This window comes from Pan paniscus, chromosome 6, assembly GCF_029289425.2.
Source record: "Pan paniscus chromosome 6, NHGRI_mPanPan1-v2.0_pri, whole genome shotgun sequence".
Lineage (NCBI taxonomy): Eukaryota > Metazoa > Chordata > Mammalia > Primates > Hominidae > Pan > Pan paniscus.
The window spans coordinates 148,786,742-148,807,066 of NC_073255.2; the positions used below are offsets into that span (position 1 = coordinate 148,786,742).

General features: G+C 38.0%; 1 protein-coding gene across 7 annotated transcripts in view; it reads right to left on the minus strand.

The window, feature by feature from the left end:
* DOCK4 (dedicator of cytokinesis 4) overlaps positions 1 to 20,325 on the minus strand; it is a 471,214-nt gene that overhangs the window by 223,845 nt on the left and 227,044 nt on the right. For all 7 annotated transcript variants that reach the window (XM_003811224.6, XM_008963612.4, XM_034964844.2 and 4 more), the window contains exon 8: positions 20,114 to 20,265. In XM_003811224.6, coding sequence (XP_003811272.2) covers positions 20,114 to 20,265 — 152 coding nt within the window. The remainder of the gene's footprint in view (positions 1 to 20,113; positions 20,266 to 20,325) is intronic.

Sequence of the window (20,325 nt, forward strand, 5' to 3'; positions counted from 1 at the left end):
GATCAGATGACAAAATTAGTTTTTGTAAACTTAAAAAATGTCCTTCCAAGATATGCATACCTCCATTACATACATCATTTAGACTTTTTTCCTAAGTGGAAGAGAAGTTTATATGTTTCTTTCCTATTACATGGTGAGCAACTAGAATACAGGCCCATGAGTATTAACCTTTTTGTATCTTCAACTCCTAGTGAATGATTTGGTATTCTTAGATGTTTGATAAGACTAACCAAATACAATCTTTTAGGACAAAATAGAATAACACCCAAATAGCTGGAAAGTTTTAATTCTCTCCCAACTTTCCCATTATGTCCTTTACTTTATGGTAGGGAAATGTATGAAACTCTGCAAAAAGATATTTCAATCCATGATGCCTCACGACCTGACTCGAGATTCTCATATTAACTTCGTGGCACCCCAGATTCCAGATTATTCCATTTAATGCTGTCCTCATGAACATTTTATATCTTTATTATATTCAACATACAGTAATAAAAAACTATACTGATATGTTTTCAAATGAGAATACTGTCTTCCTCTTCTTACAGAATGAATAAGCAAATAGAACATTTCTAGAAACACTGAGAAATGAGAGTTGGTATTATTAACAGCAGAGAAAACTCATTATTTGACTTCCCCATATACTGCCATGTTCTTCCAGAGGCAATCTCTCTGCAGGAGAAATTTAGTGTCCACCTGAATTCCATGTATGAGTCATTATAAATCATGATACTATAAATCAAAAATGACTATTTCTTTGGAAATAAAGAAAAACAAACCACAATTACTTACTATTTATAACCTTTCTTCTTCCAACAATGATTTGATGAAATCAGGATAATGAAATAAGAACATAAATAAGCATTCCTGGAAAAAATCATAAAGGCAAATGTGTACCCTGTGCCAGACCCTATGACTTATGCCTTACACAGCTCTTCTCATTTAATTCTCCTCACCACAGTAGGAGGTGGAAACCACTGTCGTGCCCATTTGTCATCCCAGTGAGAAAGCGGAAGCTAGGAGATACTAGATAAGTTGGCCAAAGTTGTGTGGTCAGTCAAGGATGGCGCCAGGATATTAAATTCCAGAGTCTGATTTGAGAGTCTCACCTTTTAACTAAAATGCAACCCTCTCTTTGAAAGAACAGAGCACCTCAGAGCACCAAAGAAGGCATGGTATGGTGGCTCACTACTGGTAATCTCAGCACTTTGGGAGGCTGAGGTGGGAGGATCACTTGAGCCCAAGAGTTCAAAACCAACTTGGGACAACATATTGAAACCCCATCTCTACCAAAAGAAAAAAAAAGAAGAAGAAAGAAAGAAAGAAAAAAAATTAGCCAAGCATGGTGGCACGTTCCTGTAATCCCAGGCACTCAGTAGCTGAGTAGTCCCAGCTACACAGAAGGCTGAGGTGGGAAGACTGCTTGAGCCTGGGAGGTCAAGGCTGCAGTGAGCCATGATCGCACCACTGTACTCCAGTGGGGTGTACTCCAGGGGTAAGACCTTGTCTCAAAAAAAAGAAAGAAATGGACAAAGAAGAGCAAAACTAACTATGTCACACAAACCAAGAGGTTTTTGTGTGAATATTCTTAATAAAATTAAAACATAATAATTACAAATGGCCAAGCACAGTGTCACACTCCTGTTGTCCCAGCTACTCAGGAGGTTGAGGCAGGAGGATTACTTGAGCCTAGAGGTCAAGTCCAGTCTGGGCAAGATAGCAAAGTCCCTGTCTGTGAAAAAAAAAAAAAAAAAATCAACCAAATAAATGAACAAACAAACAAAACTGCATGAAGCCAAATGAAAAAAACAAAAAGCCACAACATATCTGTGTTTATGGAGATTACACCTGTGACCAACTAACTGCTCAGTTGAACTACTGATATTCTGATGTACTCAAAAAGACCTCTAATGATGACAACTGTGTTTCACAGCATAGTGTGGTAGAAATGTTCTTCCTGGTCATGCAAATAATATAGGAGGCACAGTAGGGATCTGAAGGTCCTGATGGCTTCTCTTCTGTTTCTCAGTAGGATGCTTCTGTCCTCTGTGCCTCCTTGTAAACCACTCAGTAGAAGTAACCCTTCAGTTGGGAAGGCCAATATCAAAAATTTTGACATTTTATATGAAACATATTTTTATATTTCACATAAAAATTGTTCTATCTTTCTGCATGGATTTATATTTATCACTTTTATAGTTCACCTCACATAAGAAGTAAAACTGTCTAGTGATTCAATGAGCATGAAAGTTACATAACATGTACTTTTATCCAAAAATATATGACTGGGTAATATCTTCAGTTGAAACATGTTGTGAGAAAGATTAGCAAGCTAATCAACCCACAAAAAATTACAAAGAACGCTTGTAAAATAATTTTCAACAGTTAAATATCATTGAAATAGATTTATGGTCTCCAAGAAGAACAATAACAACAGAGAACACATTTAGACGGTCATGTTCTATTAAACTAATTGGAAAAACAACTGTCATGTTTTTTTATACTCAAACCAATTTTACAAAAACAAAAACAAAAACAAAAATCCCATGTAGCATATCTGAAAAAGCAGTCATTTGTCTTAAATTGAACTATGCTAATCTGGGCACAGTGACTCATGCCTGAAATCCCAGCACTTTGGGAGGCAGAAACAGGAAGATCACTTGAGCCTCGGAGTTCAAGATCAGCCTGGGCAACATGGTGAAACCTTGTCTCTACAAAAAATTTAAAAAATTAGCCAGGTGGGGTGGTGCATGCCTGTGATCCCAAGTACTCAGGAGACACAGGTGGGAGGATCACTTGAGCCCAGGAGGCAGAGGTTGCAATGAGCTGATATCTGGGATAACAGAATGAGACCTTGTCTTAAAAAAAAAAAATTAACTATGCTGTATGAAAAGTGTGAGGATAACAATTAATACCCATTCTACACTGAGTAGCTGTGAAGGGAGACACACCAGAAGCTAAGGGGTGGTAAGATGGATGAAGGAATAATGAGAAGAGCTAAGAGGATGGTTCCAGGGTGAGTGCTGACCCTAGAGCCTCTCCCTAAAAGGCAATAGAATACAAATGTAAGGTGATCTGAATTGTTTCTATTTCATTGCTTCTCCTGCATTCTGTCAAATGTTTTCTGATTGCCTAACAGTGTAAGATATGTCCAATAATCTGCTGTGGGAGACCAGAATACGGCACCCCAAAATATACTTCTTTGGCATAACAATTGTTGAGCCAAAGGCAATTAAGAAGTAGGTGCTGTAAAGCTCTCTGCCTTCCCTCTAATTGCCTAAAGGCAATGCATAGATTTACAAAAACAAAAATAATCTTGCCTCTCTTAGACCATCTAAGTACTAACAGGCCTGGCCTTGCTTAGTTTCTGAGATCAAACAAGATCAGGCACATTCAGGGTGGCATGGTCATGGGCCTGCCCCTTCTTCTACCAGGGAGAACAAAGGTTAACCACTGATGACAATTTTAAACGTTACAGGCCTGGAGATGGCACCAGAGGTATCCCTACCAACACTCTTTATCAACTAGCCTTTGTCTGCCAGTTATTTGCCTTCCTAGAAGTTGCCTCCCTAGAGACTTCAAGTCCTGTTTGGTCTTGTCATTTCTCCAAAATTTACTGTTCTTTCTTGAAGACACTATATAAGCTGGAATTCAAAGCCACCTCTTTGAGAATTTCTCATTCCCTAGGTATTAATATATCTCATTTATGTATGAAATATACATGTTAGTAAACTTCTGTTTTTCTCTTTTTAATTTGTCTTTTGATAAAGAGGACCATTCCAACTAAGAACGTATGAGTGTTAAAGAAAAAATTATTTTCCTTCCCAAAACTGTGAAGAGCTGTTACTGTGGTCTCGCCTAGAATAACAAAGGACAATTCAGAAAAGCTCAGGCTGCACTATAAATTGCTCTATTTATGCCCCCAAGAAACCAGTGCTACCTCTGTCCAGGCAAGATACTTTGGGAAGCAGCTGGAAGGTGTGCTGGCAGCTCTGCAGTGGCCGCTGGACTACGGGGCTTTGGTGCTTATGATGGCAGAGATGAAGGACATTCAAATAGATGCCCTATGTACAGGGAATGATCAGTGGTAAACAGAAGAGACCCATGGGCCTTCTAATTCAGTGGTTCCCAACTGAAAGATTCTCCCCAGGGCCTGAAAGCTTAAGGGAATGAATAACTCCTCCCTCCTCAGGCCCAGTCCCAAGGCGCAAGACCCAGCAGCGTGCATCAGCAAGATAGCAGAAGCAGGAAGAGAGGTGGCCGGAAGACACATACCCCCTGAAGATGGAGAGGGAGACTGTCCGGGTACTACATAGCTGTCATGTCAGACTGGGACACTTCCTGTTTACAGAGGGCTATAAAACCCCTGCCCCGTCCTCACATGGGGCTGACGCCATTTTAGGCCTCGGCCTGTCTGCACCCAGGCGCTCATTAAAATAGCGTACTGCTCCACACTGCCTTGTGTTGTTTGTTGGCGTGCTCTCAGGGTTCAAACCGATACAAGAGCCTTGCACCAATGTGATTGTGTACAATATTCTCCTGGTGAGCTGTATAAAGCCCAGGCCCCACCCTGGAGATCCTGATTGACTGGGTCAGGATGGACCTAAAAGCTTCCTGTTTGTTTAAAGCCCAGCCATGTTAAAGGACCACTGTTTTTACCCAAAAGCCCTAGTCTTAATTAATCAGAATTGCTGACTGTTTTATGATAGTCATGTATACCAGAAAACAGGCAATGTATGCCTGGTATCTTAGGGTCAAAGACTTTTCCCCTCTTCCTCCCAACCACATGACAACACAAATGACAGAGTTTTTCCTTGGCAATAAATGAAAGCAACTTCTCAAGCAAGTCTTCCTAGATAAGATTATTAATGTGCTTTCTAATTTTAAAACTAAAGCAAAGTTAGAGTCATGAGCTCTTCTGATTAAAGGGAAATGGAAAGAGGAAGATCTCTGATACAACTGTTTCCAGAGTTTACTTAAAGAGGAGATAGATGATGTTTTCTTTTAAAAATATTAATGCTCAAGCCCATATTCACCTTACAAATAATTGAGTGTTGAGGACTATGCAACCAAATGATGTGATGGCTTTGTTGGCACATAAAGAATTTGGGTTTAGTTGAATGACACAACAGGAGACATATTTTTAAACTATAGCCAATTCCATTGCCAATTTTGAATAACAAGCCAATTCTTTCTTACTAGTCAGGATGATTATTGTGTACAATATTCTCCGTCACGCTATTTGTCTTTGCAGAAAAATAAAGATATCTGAAACAAATATCTCTGTTTTTAGGAAAGGTAAAATTTTAGGAAAGAGTTTTTAGGAAGGTAAAATTCAATAAAAAAAGGAATATAATACTCTTTAAAATTATAAATAATGTTCAGATCAGCTGCTGTTTCACATCTTCTGTGCTGTTACCAGATTAAGCAATTGGTGAATTAAAGAAATGATTTTGACTGACTGTTGATTTAAGAAAAACAGCTGTGACTTTAAGTTCAGAAGACTTGAGACCTTAGAAATCTTGAAGTTCGTTTCAAGTAAAATCCTTAGAAAAAGGCCTGCTGTATAACTAAACTGAGAAAAATACTTGCTTGAGTCTCTCTCTGGAGAACTCATTAAGAATTTCACTAAAAAATGAGTTCCTTAGAGAAGTAACCAAAACTAGGCACAGAGAGGATCTGGTCAACACAAACAGGGACCATGAAATGAGAAAGCCTCTATGTAAGCAGAATGCGTTCTGCTTATCATTCTGGGAATTTATATCATTTGATCATTGTAAACACTGTATCTTTGACATTTCATGAGAAAAGAATCACTCTGATCTATATTCAGAAATTATTCTGACCTTTCTAACATCTTTTCATTAGGAATGTCTATAATAAGGAAAGTTAAAGTAAAGTAAACCTGAGCTCTTTATAAGTACTCTGAGTTGAAGCATGCAGTTTCTTAAAAAGGCAGAAAAGCCATAAATAAACACAGAATAAGTATAAAAATCCATGTCATTCAAGCCCTGCAAAAACAGTAAGTATAATAAATCGTTCATGCATTTACTATCTTAGAGAGATTTTCTTTTTTTCATGAAATTATGTCTGTGAAAGGAAAATAAAAACTTGGGACCCCCAATTCACTCTGCCAAAGGGAAGAAGATTAAGCTGAAAGCTGAGTCACGCAAGAAGCTGCCTTTCCTTTTGCTCCTAAGCAGAGAGCTACAGATAAGAAGTTAAATATCTCCACAGGTAGTTACTCTATGTTCACCTTATTGTCTGTAAAGTGTTCATTTACTGAGCGTGAGATGAATACATAATTGACTATTCCCCTATCTATTTCTTTTCTCTTGCAACATGTGGATTCAGTAATGTGACCACCTTCTTCTTTCCCCTCCAGCCTGCCTTTCCCCTTTAAATATGAAGTCTCAATATTCTCATCTTCAGAGAAAGGCACAGACCTGTCTCCTAGGTGCATGCCCTTAACCTTGGCAAAATAAACTAAATTGACTGAGATCTGTTTCAGATACATTTTGCTTTACAAGCCAAAATCAAATTTCCATTCCAATAGCTTTTACTGATGGACACAACATCTTACTGATAGATTCTTTATATTCATTATAACTTTTAAAAATGAAAATGATCTAAAGCATCATTAAATACTATTTATTAATTAGATGACTCATTCAACTGTATTTTTTGAAGATCAGGTGCTTTTTTAACCTGGGAGCTACAAAGCTTAACTGATAGGAAAATGTTAATGCTTATGAGAACAGGTATATTATTTTCTGTTGAAGTCTATAGTTTATATACTTTTAAAAAGAAATCTTTGGTACTGAAAAAGTTAGGAACCATTGCTTTAGATATGTGAAATAAAAATCGCATATTGGATACCATACAAAGGGCTGATACAGAAACTGGTGAAATAAGGAAATGATTTTGATTTATTGTTAAGAAATATGAAATACTTTTGTAAAATAAAAATTGCATATTGGGTACCATACAAAAGGATGATAAAGAAATTGGTGAATTAAGGAAATGATTTTGACTGACTGTTGATTTAAGAAAGATAGCCATGACTCCAAGTTCAGAAGACTTTAGAAATCCCAAAGTTCATTTCAAGTAAAATCCTTAGAGGTATACTATATAACTAAACAACCTGGAAAAAATACTTGCTTGAGTATTTTGAACATCAGTAGACTATAGGCTGTGTCTACTGGCAAAGTCTTATCTTTGGAAAAGGAACTAACAAGGACTGCATCATTGATAATTGCTTTGTTAATGTCGAATCGTCTTACAACATATTAATAAATGGCACGAAGGCAGGAATTTTTTGTTCCTGTTTTATTCAATGATGTGTTCCCAGTGTCCAAATGAGTGTCTGGCCCTGAGAACGACAGCAAGAATTGTTTGCTGAATAAATAAATGAATGAATGAATGAACATCAGCAATTCCACAAGAACAGTGTGAACTTCATAAAGCTCAACTGAAATAAAAAGAAGATGCAGTATCTATTTAATTTGTAGTCCAAAAATCTCTACATGGAAATACTTAGGGAAAGATGCTACACATTTATCTGACAATTTTTATGTACTTTTTAAGCATGACAGTGTTTGCAAATGATGTTTCCCCAGAGACAGGGCTGAGAGCACAGTTCTTATTAGCACAGTGTAACATGAAACGACTCTATAAACATTTTTGATGCACTCAACACTTTGAGTACTCTCTCTTCTTAGTAAGCACATCCCCACTGCAGTGGAAAGATGATAGCAAAAATTAAGATAATAATAGCGTGATCTCTTAATGCTTTGCCTCAACAACAATCTAAGACTTGTAAGCTTCCTCTAACTGCATCAATCCCAACCCTGTGTCAGGCACACTACAAGGTGCTGAAAACATCTAGATGATGAGTGGGCAAAGTCTTATCTTTGGAAAAGGAACTAAGAAGAACTCATCATTAACAATTCCTTTGTTAATGTTGAATCATCTTACAACACAAATGGCGTTGAATACCAAAGAAGTCCTTGTGAGGTGGGTTGCTAAGTGTGACCATAGCTTATCCTGTAGGGAACTTAGGAAAACTAAATAATTCTGAATACCTTATGGGTAGCAGACATAGGGCAAAGGAAAAAAGACAGAGATGACCCGAATCCTAGTGAAAAGAACATCAATCTGGTTATCTTTTAAAACACAGGAACCGGTGTAAAAGGACCTTCTGGTCACTTTCTAAAATCCTGCACTATTTAAGTAAAAAGAGACAAGTAGCTTGAATAATCACAGCTTAGAGTGAAAGGGAAAGAGAAAGTCAGTTCTGAGTTCACTGACTCTATGAGTTTTTGGTTTTCTGCAACTTGGAATTTCTGGCCACCTATTATTATAATAACACATTATAATGATGCAGTAATTTGCAACTTCGAAAACAACTAGAATTGTATGGCTCTTAAAAAGCTACAGAGAAAAAAGTGAATCATTTCTACCCTGGGTGCTCTCAGTATGAATAAAGCATTTCTTTGCTTGTTGTGTATTAATTTAGATCCTCCTCCTTGCTCATTTCATATTTAAAACTCTCCCATTATTGACATCACAGCATCTCTAAAGCAATTATTTGTGATTTTCTTTTTTATGTGACACAGAAGTGTGACCAAAGGGGGAGTAAACCGCAAATCTGATTAACTCTGAAGTGACAACACTCCCACATTTCATGCACCTGCTGGAGCAATCAAATGATGGAGACGAGGGAGGGCAGAAAGCAGGAGTGCCTTTCAACAGGAGGCCCGAGGGAAGGTCGCTGTGGGTCACTGACAGGCAGGCAGACACCCACAGAGAAATCTGTGCCAGCATGTCTAGACATGGCAGGAAATGCTCTGGGCCATATGGAATACTTGATATTGCCACAATCCAAGGAGGGTGTCTGAATGCCGTCTCCATCTATTTTTGTTCTCAAACAAAGTTGTACTCCCTGCACGTCTGGCCGGTCAGACATTTTCCCTACGTTACTCCTCTGCTTTGGAGACGTCACATTTTTGAGCTGATTTTATAACATGAAGCTACAAAAAAGGGATCTACGCCCACGATTGATGTTCAAAACAATATATGCTCCTAATTTATATAACAATATAGATGCTGAACTTCTGTGATCATGCTATACATTTTAAATGATGTATGAGATGAGAAATACTAGCACAGTGCAGGGAATGAAAAAGCCATATCTGCTCTCTTAACTATGTTATGTACTAGCATACATACACAAAAATATTAGCATTTTTTACTAGTCTGGGCCAAATAACAATTCTCCCTAACAGTTCTTTCTGTAAGCTCTTGAAAAAATTTTCCTAGCAACTCAGTCTTTTCAAAAGAAGCATAGTTCTTTCATTTCCTTTTAAAATTGAAAAGGCTATTAGATTGTATCAGCCTCACCCATTGGAAGCTATGATGGTAACTTCTTAGATTTTCCTTGTGACACAGAATTCTCAATTCTCTCATTCTTTTCCACCTATGATGTTTCAGTCTCCAACCTTACCACCTGCTTCTGATCCCTATTTGCTAAGCACGTCCAGCAAAAGCTAACCTGGGAGTCTGGATGCACTAGCAATTTCAGACGTCTCCCATTGGTGCAGCCATCACTGCACTCAGCAATTCCATGAGCCCTCACACACTCCCTATTACACTTTTCTTTTTTACACTTAATTATTTATATATTTTTAACATTTTACTTATTTATTTATTTAGAATTGATAAATAAATGGCCTGGGCGTAGTGGCTCACGCCTGTTATCCTAGCACTTTCGGAGGCTGAGGTGGGAGGATCACGAGGTCAGGAGATGGAGACAATCCTGGCTAACACAGTGAAACCCCGTCTCTACTAAAAATACAAAAAATTAGCAGGGCGTGGTGGCACATGCCTGTAGTCCCAGCTACTTGGAGGCTGAGGCAGGAGAATCGCTTGAACCCGGGAGGCAGAGGTTGCAGTGAGCCGAGATCGCGCCACTGCACTCCAGCCTGGGCAACAGAGCGAGGCTCTGTCTTAAAAAAAAAAAAGAAAGAAAAAAGAATTTATAAATAAAAATTGTATATATTTATCAATTCTAAATAAAACATGTTGTTTTGAAATACGTATACATTGTGGAATGGATAAATCAAGCTAACCTACCATGAGGTAAAACACGTGTTTTACCTCATGTGCTTTTTTTTGGTGATGAAAACACTTAAAATCTACTCTCTTAGCAATGTGCAAGTATATAATACATTGCTATTAACCATAACCACCATGTTGTACAATAGCTCTCTTGGACTTATTCCTCCTATCTAACTGAAATTTTGTATCCTTCTTTTCCAAAATTCCCTCCCCTAATCCCTAGTAATCCCCCTTCTTCTCTGCACTATGAGTTCAACTTTTTTACACTCCACATGCAGTGAGATCATGCACTCTTTGTCTCTCTGTGCCTGGCTTATTTCACTTAACATAATGTCCTCCAGGTACATCCATGTTGTCCAAAATGACAGAGTTTCCTTCTTTTTAAGGCTGAATAGTATTCCAAAGTGTATATATACCACATTTTCTTTATCCATTCATCTGTTGATGGACACTTATGTTGACTGCATATCTTGGCTATTGTCAATAGCGCTGCAGTCAACATGGAAGTGCAGATATCTCTTGCACACACTGGTTTCATTTCTTTAGATGCATGCGCAGGGGTTGGATTGCTGGATCCCTATCACACGTTTGCTCCACGTCTGCTTGCCTTCCTCTACAACTCACTTTCAGTCCTCAGCTCCCTCTGTCCTCTCTTTTGCTCTCCAATGGCAGCTGATCTTGTTTCCCCCTTTACTTAAAAAAGATCAAGGCCACAAACCCAAAGTCTCTTGATTCCATCTCAGCATTTTATACCCATTTCACTTCCTTCATCTTCTGCATTAATACAAGAAGTGTCCTTCCTCTTTTTCAAAGTAGATTCCTTCACTTGTGTCTGGATCCCTTCTGCCGTTGCTTCAGGATTCAACTTTAAACCTCTACAAACGCTCAAAGGGTCTCGGACAGCTGGCACACAACACTTCACTTACTCTTACCATGCTTTCACAGTGAGTGAATGAACTAGTGAATGGGTAGAGGTGATGTGCATTCTTACAACTGGAATTCCCTCACCTTTGGGAGGATAAACCTATACTTATTTAGAATTTCTAGGAAGGTGGCACTGATTTTGCCTGTAAGGCAAAAATCCTTTAAGGATTTAAGCATACAAGGTATTTTCTCTCACAGAATCTTTATTAATCTTCTAAAAGCTGCCTATTTTAAGTCTGAATCAAGGCTCGTGCTTCAAGGGGAATATTATTATAACGTATGTGTGATATAACACTCAATGTCCTAGACCATTAAGAAAACATTCCTCTTAAGTTTTGTCAAGTATATTATGAAAAACTTAACTGTCAGTTCATGTAACGAGTATTATTACTCTAGGCAGAATGGAATTCAGACCATCATCTATGGGGCTAGTGACTAAACCAATCCAATGTTCTTTAAAGACATTGGAAAAAAATGTCTGTTCTCATTGCTTTATGGCCTACATACAGTATGAAAACATTAATAAATTTTAAGCAGGTAATTCATTAACTATATATACTATATGCTAGAAGTTCAACCAAGAGCTCATATACCTATCACAGGGAATTCATAACCAAGAAATTTTGTCATATTTTCTCCACATATTTGTCATATTTTCTCCTTTTTGCCTTTTCTTTCTCTTTGTTCTTCCACTGCGGAAGTATTTTAAAGCAAATCACACCTCTGATTCCATTTTACCTTTTACTAGTAGGTCTCTCTAAATATTACATAATACCATATACCTAAAAAAATAAACAGTTCCTTGGAACATATTTCTTTAAGGCTTCAAGAGCAATCAATGCATATTATTTCTTGTTATGTTAAGTGTATTTCCTGTACTGGTTTTTAAAAATAATCATTCTAATAACTAAGATTTACTGACCAATTATCAGGTGGAAAGTATTACACTAAATTGAATCCTCCAATAACCCCATGGGGAAAGTACTATTATTATCTCTACTTATCAGACAAGTTAACAGCCTTGAGAGACATGAATTAACTTCCCAAAACTGAGGTAGCCACTAAATGACAAAGCCAGGACTTGAACTCTTGCCATCTGACTCCAGAATCTGGCCACTTAGATTACTATGCGGTACACAAGACACACAAAGGTATGTGTCTTGGGGGTGAAGAGATATCCAGATGTATTTCGGAATTCAGTATGAATCCATATTTCCATATTTAAAAAAATCTTTACCTCACCAATTGCATTCATTACTTTCTTTTTCTTAAATGATAGAATGGAATGATATACCAAATAGAAGGTAATTGTAGGCAATACAAAATTTATATGGAAATGAAGTATTTCAAGAAAAATGGAGTTTAATGGTGTGATGTTAGGAAAAATACCTAGAAAAGTATGTGAATAAGTTACAAGCAGACAGGAAACCTCATCTGTACTTAATTAAGACTTTTTGTATTTAATCATCGGGATAACACTTTTTCCAGAAGTACTACCCTGGTGCTATTTTCTCAAATAAAAGCCCACGCCAGCAGCTCACATGCATGAGCAGCCCTATGCCAGCTGAGTACCAACTGGTGGTACTCAGGTCCTATTAAATATATTCTCTGATGAGAATGCAATACGTTAATAGATTAGTCCCAAGACAAATTTACAACTTTAACTGATGAAGCCCTAGAGTACATCAGTAAACAAAGTAATGAAAAGTTATAAGGGAGGTAGTCAACCAGTAAACAGCTTTGTTTTCACTGGTCCATAAAAATTTACTGTCTGTTGTAGATTAATTGACATATGCCAAAACAGGAGAGGTAAGAATTAATATACACATCCGTAGCTGCACAACCTATGGAAAGCATAAACAAATACCATGACTCTATCACCATGTAGTACAGAAGCCAATTTTAAATGCAAGCTAAAGGAGACACAGTAGCAAATAATGGTAAGTAGTTTGCTTGTATGTAACAAAAACTCATATGCCCAATCCTACACCTCAGTTTATGCATGTCCACATTCTTCTGTCTCTTCCTTTCTCTGGCCCATGGCTAATCTCCTCACCAGCAAACTCAAATCTGTTTCCTGATGCCTCCTAAGGGACCTTGGACGATCAGTGATTTCCCCTCTCCCTCATTACTGGATCTTTCCTGTCAATTCTTAAGGAGGTCAAGTTCCTCCCACTCTAGTTTCCTAAAACTACAAACCCTCGACAGACCCCTTATTACACACTGGTGAGTAAAAATAGGTTGATGAAGAATATAGAATCTTATAGATACTGTACATGATGAGTATGAGTGTAGAGCAGTGATTTAGAATACAGATTCCTACATAAACTGCCATGTTAGAATACCAGCTCCACCACGTGTGAGCTGTATGACCTTGGGCAAGTTATTAAAAAAAAAAAAAAACTCTCTGTGCCTCAGTTTCCCCATCTATAAAAATGTGGATATTAGTAGTATCCACTGTATAGAGTGTTACAAGGGCTGATTAAATTAATATTTCTTAAAGAGCTTAGAATGGTGCCTGGAATATAATAAGCATTACATAAGTGTTAAATGAATGTAATAAAATTACAGATGATTTGCAGAGAAATGATTCCCTCCCTTTCCCAGTAATACCCTTGAGGGCTGGAGAAGCCATAAACTTTCAACCAGATAAATATGCTCTAAGAACAATTGGCTCATGTAAAAACCTGGAAAACTCGTTTTATAAAACTAATAATTATCTTTTATAGAGAGAAATTGTGTCAAGACTGTATACACCTCAAATAAAAGTATGTGATTTTTGCCTCTCCAATGTGGCTGTGCCTTCAGGAGACGCTGGGCTGGTGATGTGACATAAACAAGTGAGGAAGGTAAACTGGAAAAGAGGCCTGGAGTAGGTGTGTTTGAGCAGGATGCCATGGGAATGGGCCTCAATCTTTAGTCACTGCGAGAGGTGCCCAAAACACACTTTGCAGGCTTAACATACTGGGCCACCTTCAGGGATATTCAGTAATTGTTTAGAAACAAAAGTAATGGGCTTTCTAAATATGGTCCGGCTTCAATGACAAGTTCTTATCAGGAAATGTACTCTTCCTGGTACTAAGGAGATACTACATGCTTCATAATTCTACTGAGTGAACGAGAAAGGGAGTACTTTTACATGCTGGCTCCTTCTGTATTGGACACATCTAAGTACTTAATCTAAGATTTTGATCACTAGCATAAAGTAAGAATTGATGCCACTTTGCTATTTTGTTTTTTGAGGAGAATTATGATTTTTATGTCCAAAAACCTAACAGTGCACATTTAACCCAGTCTAGTGGTGGGTTCTTTAGCCTTTGCCTTTTCCAGCTTGGGAATGTGAGCCAAAGATTTTAGACTCAGGAAATTGCCTCCCCAGTGATGTTAGATGTCATCATATCTGTCGTTGTAATTGGTCCTGATAGCTTCCACTGGCTTAACCAAAGCTCTTTTGTCTTCCGAGCTAACCTGTGTGAAAGCGACAGTGGTGCAGGTCTTCCTGTGGACTAGACATTCTAGTCTTGCCTTCCCCTTGATAATGCAGTGAGGGATCCTCATTTTATGATGCAGGGCAGGCAGGAAGACGATCAGTTCAATGGGATCCATGTCATGTGCAGTTACCATCAGTTGAGCCTTCTTGTTCTCCACCAAGGTGGTGACAGTGTTAATCCTGCTCAAAGAACAGGTAGTCTCTTAGTGGACACATCCCCTTTGCCACAGCTTTCTTCTCAGCCTGGGCCAACAGCCTCTTCTCTTGCTTTGTCTCTGGTCTGTACTTGTGGGCCAGCTTATGCAGCTGAGTAGCTGTTTGGTGGTCCAAGGCCTGAGTGAACTGGTCAATAGCAGGAGGCACTTTCAGCCACTTACGGGGGATGGCTCTTTGCCACAGCAACCTGATATAGTGGGGCCATTTCACAAAGCCGGGGAGGTCCCTTTTGGGCTGGATGTACTGTCTAATGCCAACATTCTTAGGCCTTTTCTCAAACAGGGGATTTATCACTTTCTTGGCTTCCTGCTTTTTCAAGACAGCAGGGGTCAGGGCCACCTTCTTCCTCTTGGCCTTCTTTCCTTCCCATTTCATGGGTAGCTAGAGGAGCCACTTTGCTATTCTTGAAGTATTTTGAGAAGGACTCAATTTAAAACCCAACTTCTATAGCACAGACAATTTCTGAGGCCCTATATCAGTTTCAGTATTACCATTATCAAGAATTCATAACAATTTATTAAAGCTCCAATTCTGGCCAATAAAATCCTGTTTAACTATGGAAACTTTCAGACAAATACTGAAGTGCTTAGGCAGTGATTCTGATGCGACTGCTGGTGGTGTGGTTCAGAGGGCAGGCTTTGGGCCAGAGCACGGGGTCTGCAGCTCTGCTCTGCCTTTTGCCACTTAGAGAAGCTTGGTCACCTTCTCTAGCCTCTCGGTGTCTTGGCTTCCTCATCTGTAAAATTGGTGCTAATAATATATTTAAAGCACTTAGAACAGAGTATGGCAGATGGTTAGTGCTCAATAAATGCTGGCTGTTTGCTTCTTAAAGGAGGAATTTTTTTTTTAAAGTACTAACCACTTATCTGTCTTATGTGAGGAATAAACACCCTGTTTCCTAATCCGTCCTCTCCAGGTTTTGCACATGTTTGTCCCTCCACCTGTACCTGGACAAGGTAACGTTCTGTGATCAATGGCCAGACTGAAGCCATAAAGATTATTTAGACTACATTCTACCTTTTTTTACGTTTTTTAGCATTTATTATGGAAATTTTTAAATATAAACAAAAAAAATTTCCAGTGAACATATATATACATACTACCTAGATTCTATCATTAACACTTACCATATGTTTTATCAGATCTCTAGTTCTCTGTCCTTCTATCTTTAATTTTTTTTAAAATTTTTTACATGAAGAAGTTCTTTAGTGGTGATTTCTGAGATTTTGGTGCACCCATCACCTGAGCAGTGTACACTGTACCCAATGTGTAGTCTTTTATCTCTAATCACCCTCCCACCCTTTCCCCAGAGTTCATAGAGTCTATCGTATCATTCCTATGCCTTTACAACCTTATAGCTTAGCTCCAACTTATGAGTGAGAACATACGATGTTTGGTTTTCCATTCCTGAGTTTCTTCACTTAGAATAATGGTCTCTAATTCCATCCAGGTTGCTGCAAAAGCCATTATTTCATTCCTTTATATGGCTGACTAGTATTCCATGGCATATATATATATATATATCACATTTTCTTTATCCACTCATTGATTGATGGGCATTTGGGCTGGATCCATATTATTGCAATTGCAAATTGTGCTGTTAAAAACATGAGTGTGCAAGTATCTTTTTCGTATATTGACTTCTTTTCCTCTGGCATTTTACTTTTTGTAAATTATAGCACTAACCCTCCTATTTAATAACACAAGCATTCACTTAACTATACCATCTTTTGTCCACTGATTTTAAACGTTTGCAATTAGACTTTGAACTCTCAAAAAGAAATAAATCAAATGACAAGTAAGTTGCAGGAATTTAAGAGGAAGAGGGAAGCTAGAGCTGAAATTTACTTATAAGACTTATCTGCAATATATGGACTTTATTTGGATCTCAATTTGAACAATTTGTAAAACAATGTTTATGAGTCAATGGAGGAATCTGAATCCAATGGCAAGTGAATATTTGATGATGTTAAACGAATATTAATTTTTTAGATGATAATTCCTTTAGAGTTCCTTTTTTTTTACATTTGAAAATGTTACGAGGTCAGGAATTTGCTTCAAAATAATCTGGGGGTAAACACAAAAATTGGAAAGGAATGTGGTTAAAACAAGATCAAACTTTTGTTGATAGTTGTTGAAGCTGGTGGAGGGTACATAAGGGTTCCTTACAATAGTCTACTTCTATATATGTTGGAAATTTTTCTAAAATAAAAAGTTTAAAAGAAATACAAAATTTTAAAACACTCACAAATAAGAAGAAATATAACAATGCCTTAAAATCACACCTCACTTCACAGTACTTTTTTCTGAGAAGATGTGGACATTTGATACTCATTACCTACACCAGGTGGGATGAAGGCAGCAAGAACTGTTAGGAGTTCCAAGATGAAAGAAAAAAATAGAAGGAAGTAAAGGGGTCAGGGCTGCAGAGTCACCATCAACTGCAGAGACAAGAGCCAAGCCCAGTCTTCAGATCTGTGCATCCTAAGGCCTCTTCATGCAGGGACGGTGAACTGCCCTGTGTTCCCGGCAGTTTGAACCAAACTGACTCATTACAAGGTTTTGAACACTTCCTAAAAGAAAACAATCACTGTGTGGCCTAAGGCCTCAGAAACACCAAGAAGATAAATCTGAGGCTGTTCCAAACATCTAGTAAGCATATATTGTGATACTTATTCATTTTTTTGCCAATCACCTTTATGGTGATTGTGAGTTTGAGAGGTGAGAGCCACAGATAACCAAACGCATTGAGGAGAAGCAGTGGGAAGGGACTGACTTGATTTCTCCGAGGATCATTACAGATCAGGTGGCATATTGAAGAGGGATATGTGTGTGTGTGTGTGTGTGTGTGTGTGTGTGTGTGTGATGGGGGTTGCAGAGAGAGGAGGAGGAAGGAAAAGGGATGGGGAGGAGGGTGACAAAGGGGAGGGTGAAGGCAGAAGTGAGAGGGAAAAGCGGAGGGAGAGACCAGGGGGAAGTAGGCAGGCATGGCAGCCCAGCCACATTACAGACCAGGAAAACTACACAGCTCCTGGCTTGAACTTGGGGAACACAAACACAACATTTTGGCAGACCCTGTACCCGGGTTATTATCTTACTTTTGCTAAGGATATAGGAATAAAATAAGGAGCACTCTGAAGATCAATACCTATTTAGAATGTTTGAGAAAATTTGAAAATGTTTATAATGAGATGATATTTAGAGACAACCTAATATTAATCCCAAATTAGTACAATCCTATGATAATGCGAAGTGGCAAAGGGGAGTTTGTATTCCACAAAAACTTTAGCTTAACAGGCGACCAGGCACAGTGGCTCATGCCTATAATCCCCAGCACTTTGAGAGGCCAAGGCGGGGGGATCACTTGAGGCCAGGAGTTCAAGACCAGCCCGGCCAACATGGCGAAACCCCGTCTCTACTAAAAATACAAAAATTAGCTGGGCGTGGTGGTGGGTGTCTGTAATCCCAGCTACTTGGGAGGCTGAGGCACAAGAATCACTTGAGCCCAGAAGGTGGAGGTTGCAGTGGGCCGAGAATGTGCCACTGAGTTCCAGCCTGGGTGACAGAGCAAGACTCTGTCTCAAACAAAAACGAACAAAAAAAACTTTAGTTTAACAGAAATGAGCAAAAGAATAACTTCAGTTCTTCCTTTTACATTCCATATAGTTTATAAAGCATATTAAAGAGATCACATATTATACAGACAATGTTATAAAGATTTTGTAATCTAAACTACCCGTAAACCAGACACACTCCAACATATAAACAAATATTATCTCTAAATAATCTTTCACATTTCTAAAGTCTAACTTGGATCAGTTTTTCACGCCTTTTACTTCCCTTTTTAGTAGTGCTGATTTGTAAAGAGGCAAAGTTCTTTTAACACACTAATTCAATTCCTCTAACAGTGTAGAAAGTAGATTTTAAAACTATATTACCACTGTTATTTCCACACCTCATAAATTTTGTCCCTGGTGCACAAAAACACCACCTTCTAAATTCTATGGACATAGTCCACTGTCAAGAAATAAAAAGTACACTTACTAGTAGATAACGACTAAGATATAAGCTAATTCAACAAAGATTTTATGCCTGTAACTGCATTAAAAATAAACTTCACACATATTCCCTAGAAAAAGAAAACTATTTTACCAGAAAAGAATTACTCCAAGATTATTTTCTGTTTATAAAATAATAGGCCAGGTGCAGTGGCTCACGCCTGTAATCCCAGCATTTTGGGAGGCCAAGGCAGGCAGATCATCTGAGGTCAGGAGTTCGAGACCAGCCTGGTCAACATGGTGAAACCGCATCTCTACTAAAAATACAAAAATTAGCTGGGCAAGCTACTCAGGAAGCTGAGGCAGGAGAATCACTTGAACCCAGGAGGTGGAGGTTACAGTGAGCCAAGACCACACCACTGCACTCCAGCCTGGGTGACAGAGCAAGACTCCATCTCAAAAAAAAAAAAAAAAAAAAAATATATATATATATATATATATATATATGTGTATATATATGTGTATGTGTGTCTATTATATATATATATATATGAGACTCGGTATTGCCTAAAATTGTTAGTGTTTATTGAAAAGTATTTTTGTAAAGCATGGTACAGTTGGGTCATTGTGTGTGATTTGTGTGATTCAATTCAAATTCTCAATTTGTGAAATTTTTAATTTGAAAGACGGCAAGTTTTGTGTTTAACTTTAAAACAAATATTAAAAATTTTAGACAAAAAAGTTTTAATAGGAGTTGAGACTTTCGAATAACAACCAAAACATACACCATATATCTTTTCTAAATACTGAAAGAGAAAAGAGAACCAAAAGAGAATTGTAATAGGTAAGACTCAGAGAACTGAGAAAGAAAAAGAAATATGTGAAAATTAGTTATCATCTCAAAGCTCTGAAACTTTAATGGGAAGGTTTCTAAGTATTTAGTTGTCTCTTTAAACCATTTGATCCAGATAGGATAAGAATAACAGAATGGTTTACTGAAAATCTGAAAGATACAGCATGCTGACTGTGATAAGCAAACTTCTCCAGAGAATCTGTATCTTCTTTATGTTACCAATACAAAATAATTAAAACAAATAACAGACTTGATATCCATGCCATACTTCCATTTAATATCAATTATTCTGATTCTATAGCCCTTTTGAATTTTTCAAAGAATGCTGCATTCATCATCCCTCACAGAAACATCCAAAGAACAGGCAGCTTAGAAACTCAGAGTTCTACTGGTGAGAAAATTGAAGCTGATGGAGTAAAAAATATACAAGATATATATCTTACAGCTTGCCAATCACAAATATCCACCGTTCTAACATTAAGACATTGAAACCCTATCTCCACGTGCAGGTACCTGATTGGCCGGTTCTCTTTACTGTCAAAGAGTGAGAAGATGACCTCCAGCTCCTCTCCCAGGTTGGAACACATGAGGCTCTTCATCTGGACAAAGAGGTGGTGACTGCTGGCCTGCACTGGGGTGTCTTTCTTCCGATGTCGATGTTCCATCTGAATGACACCCCCCAACAAAAACATGATCAGCATGGACTGAAGGAAATAACAGGACCC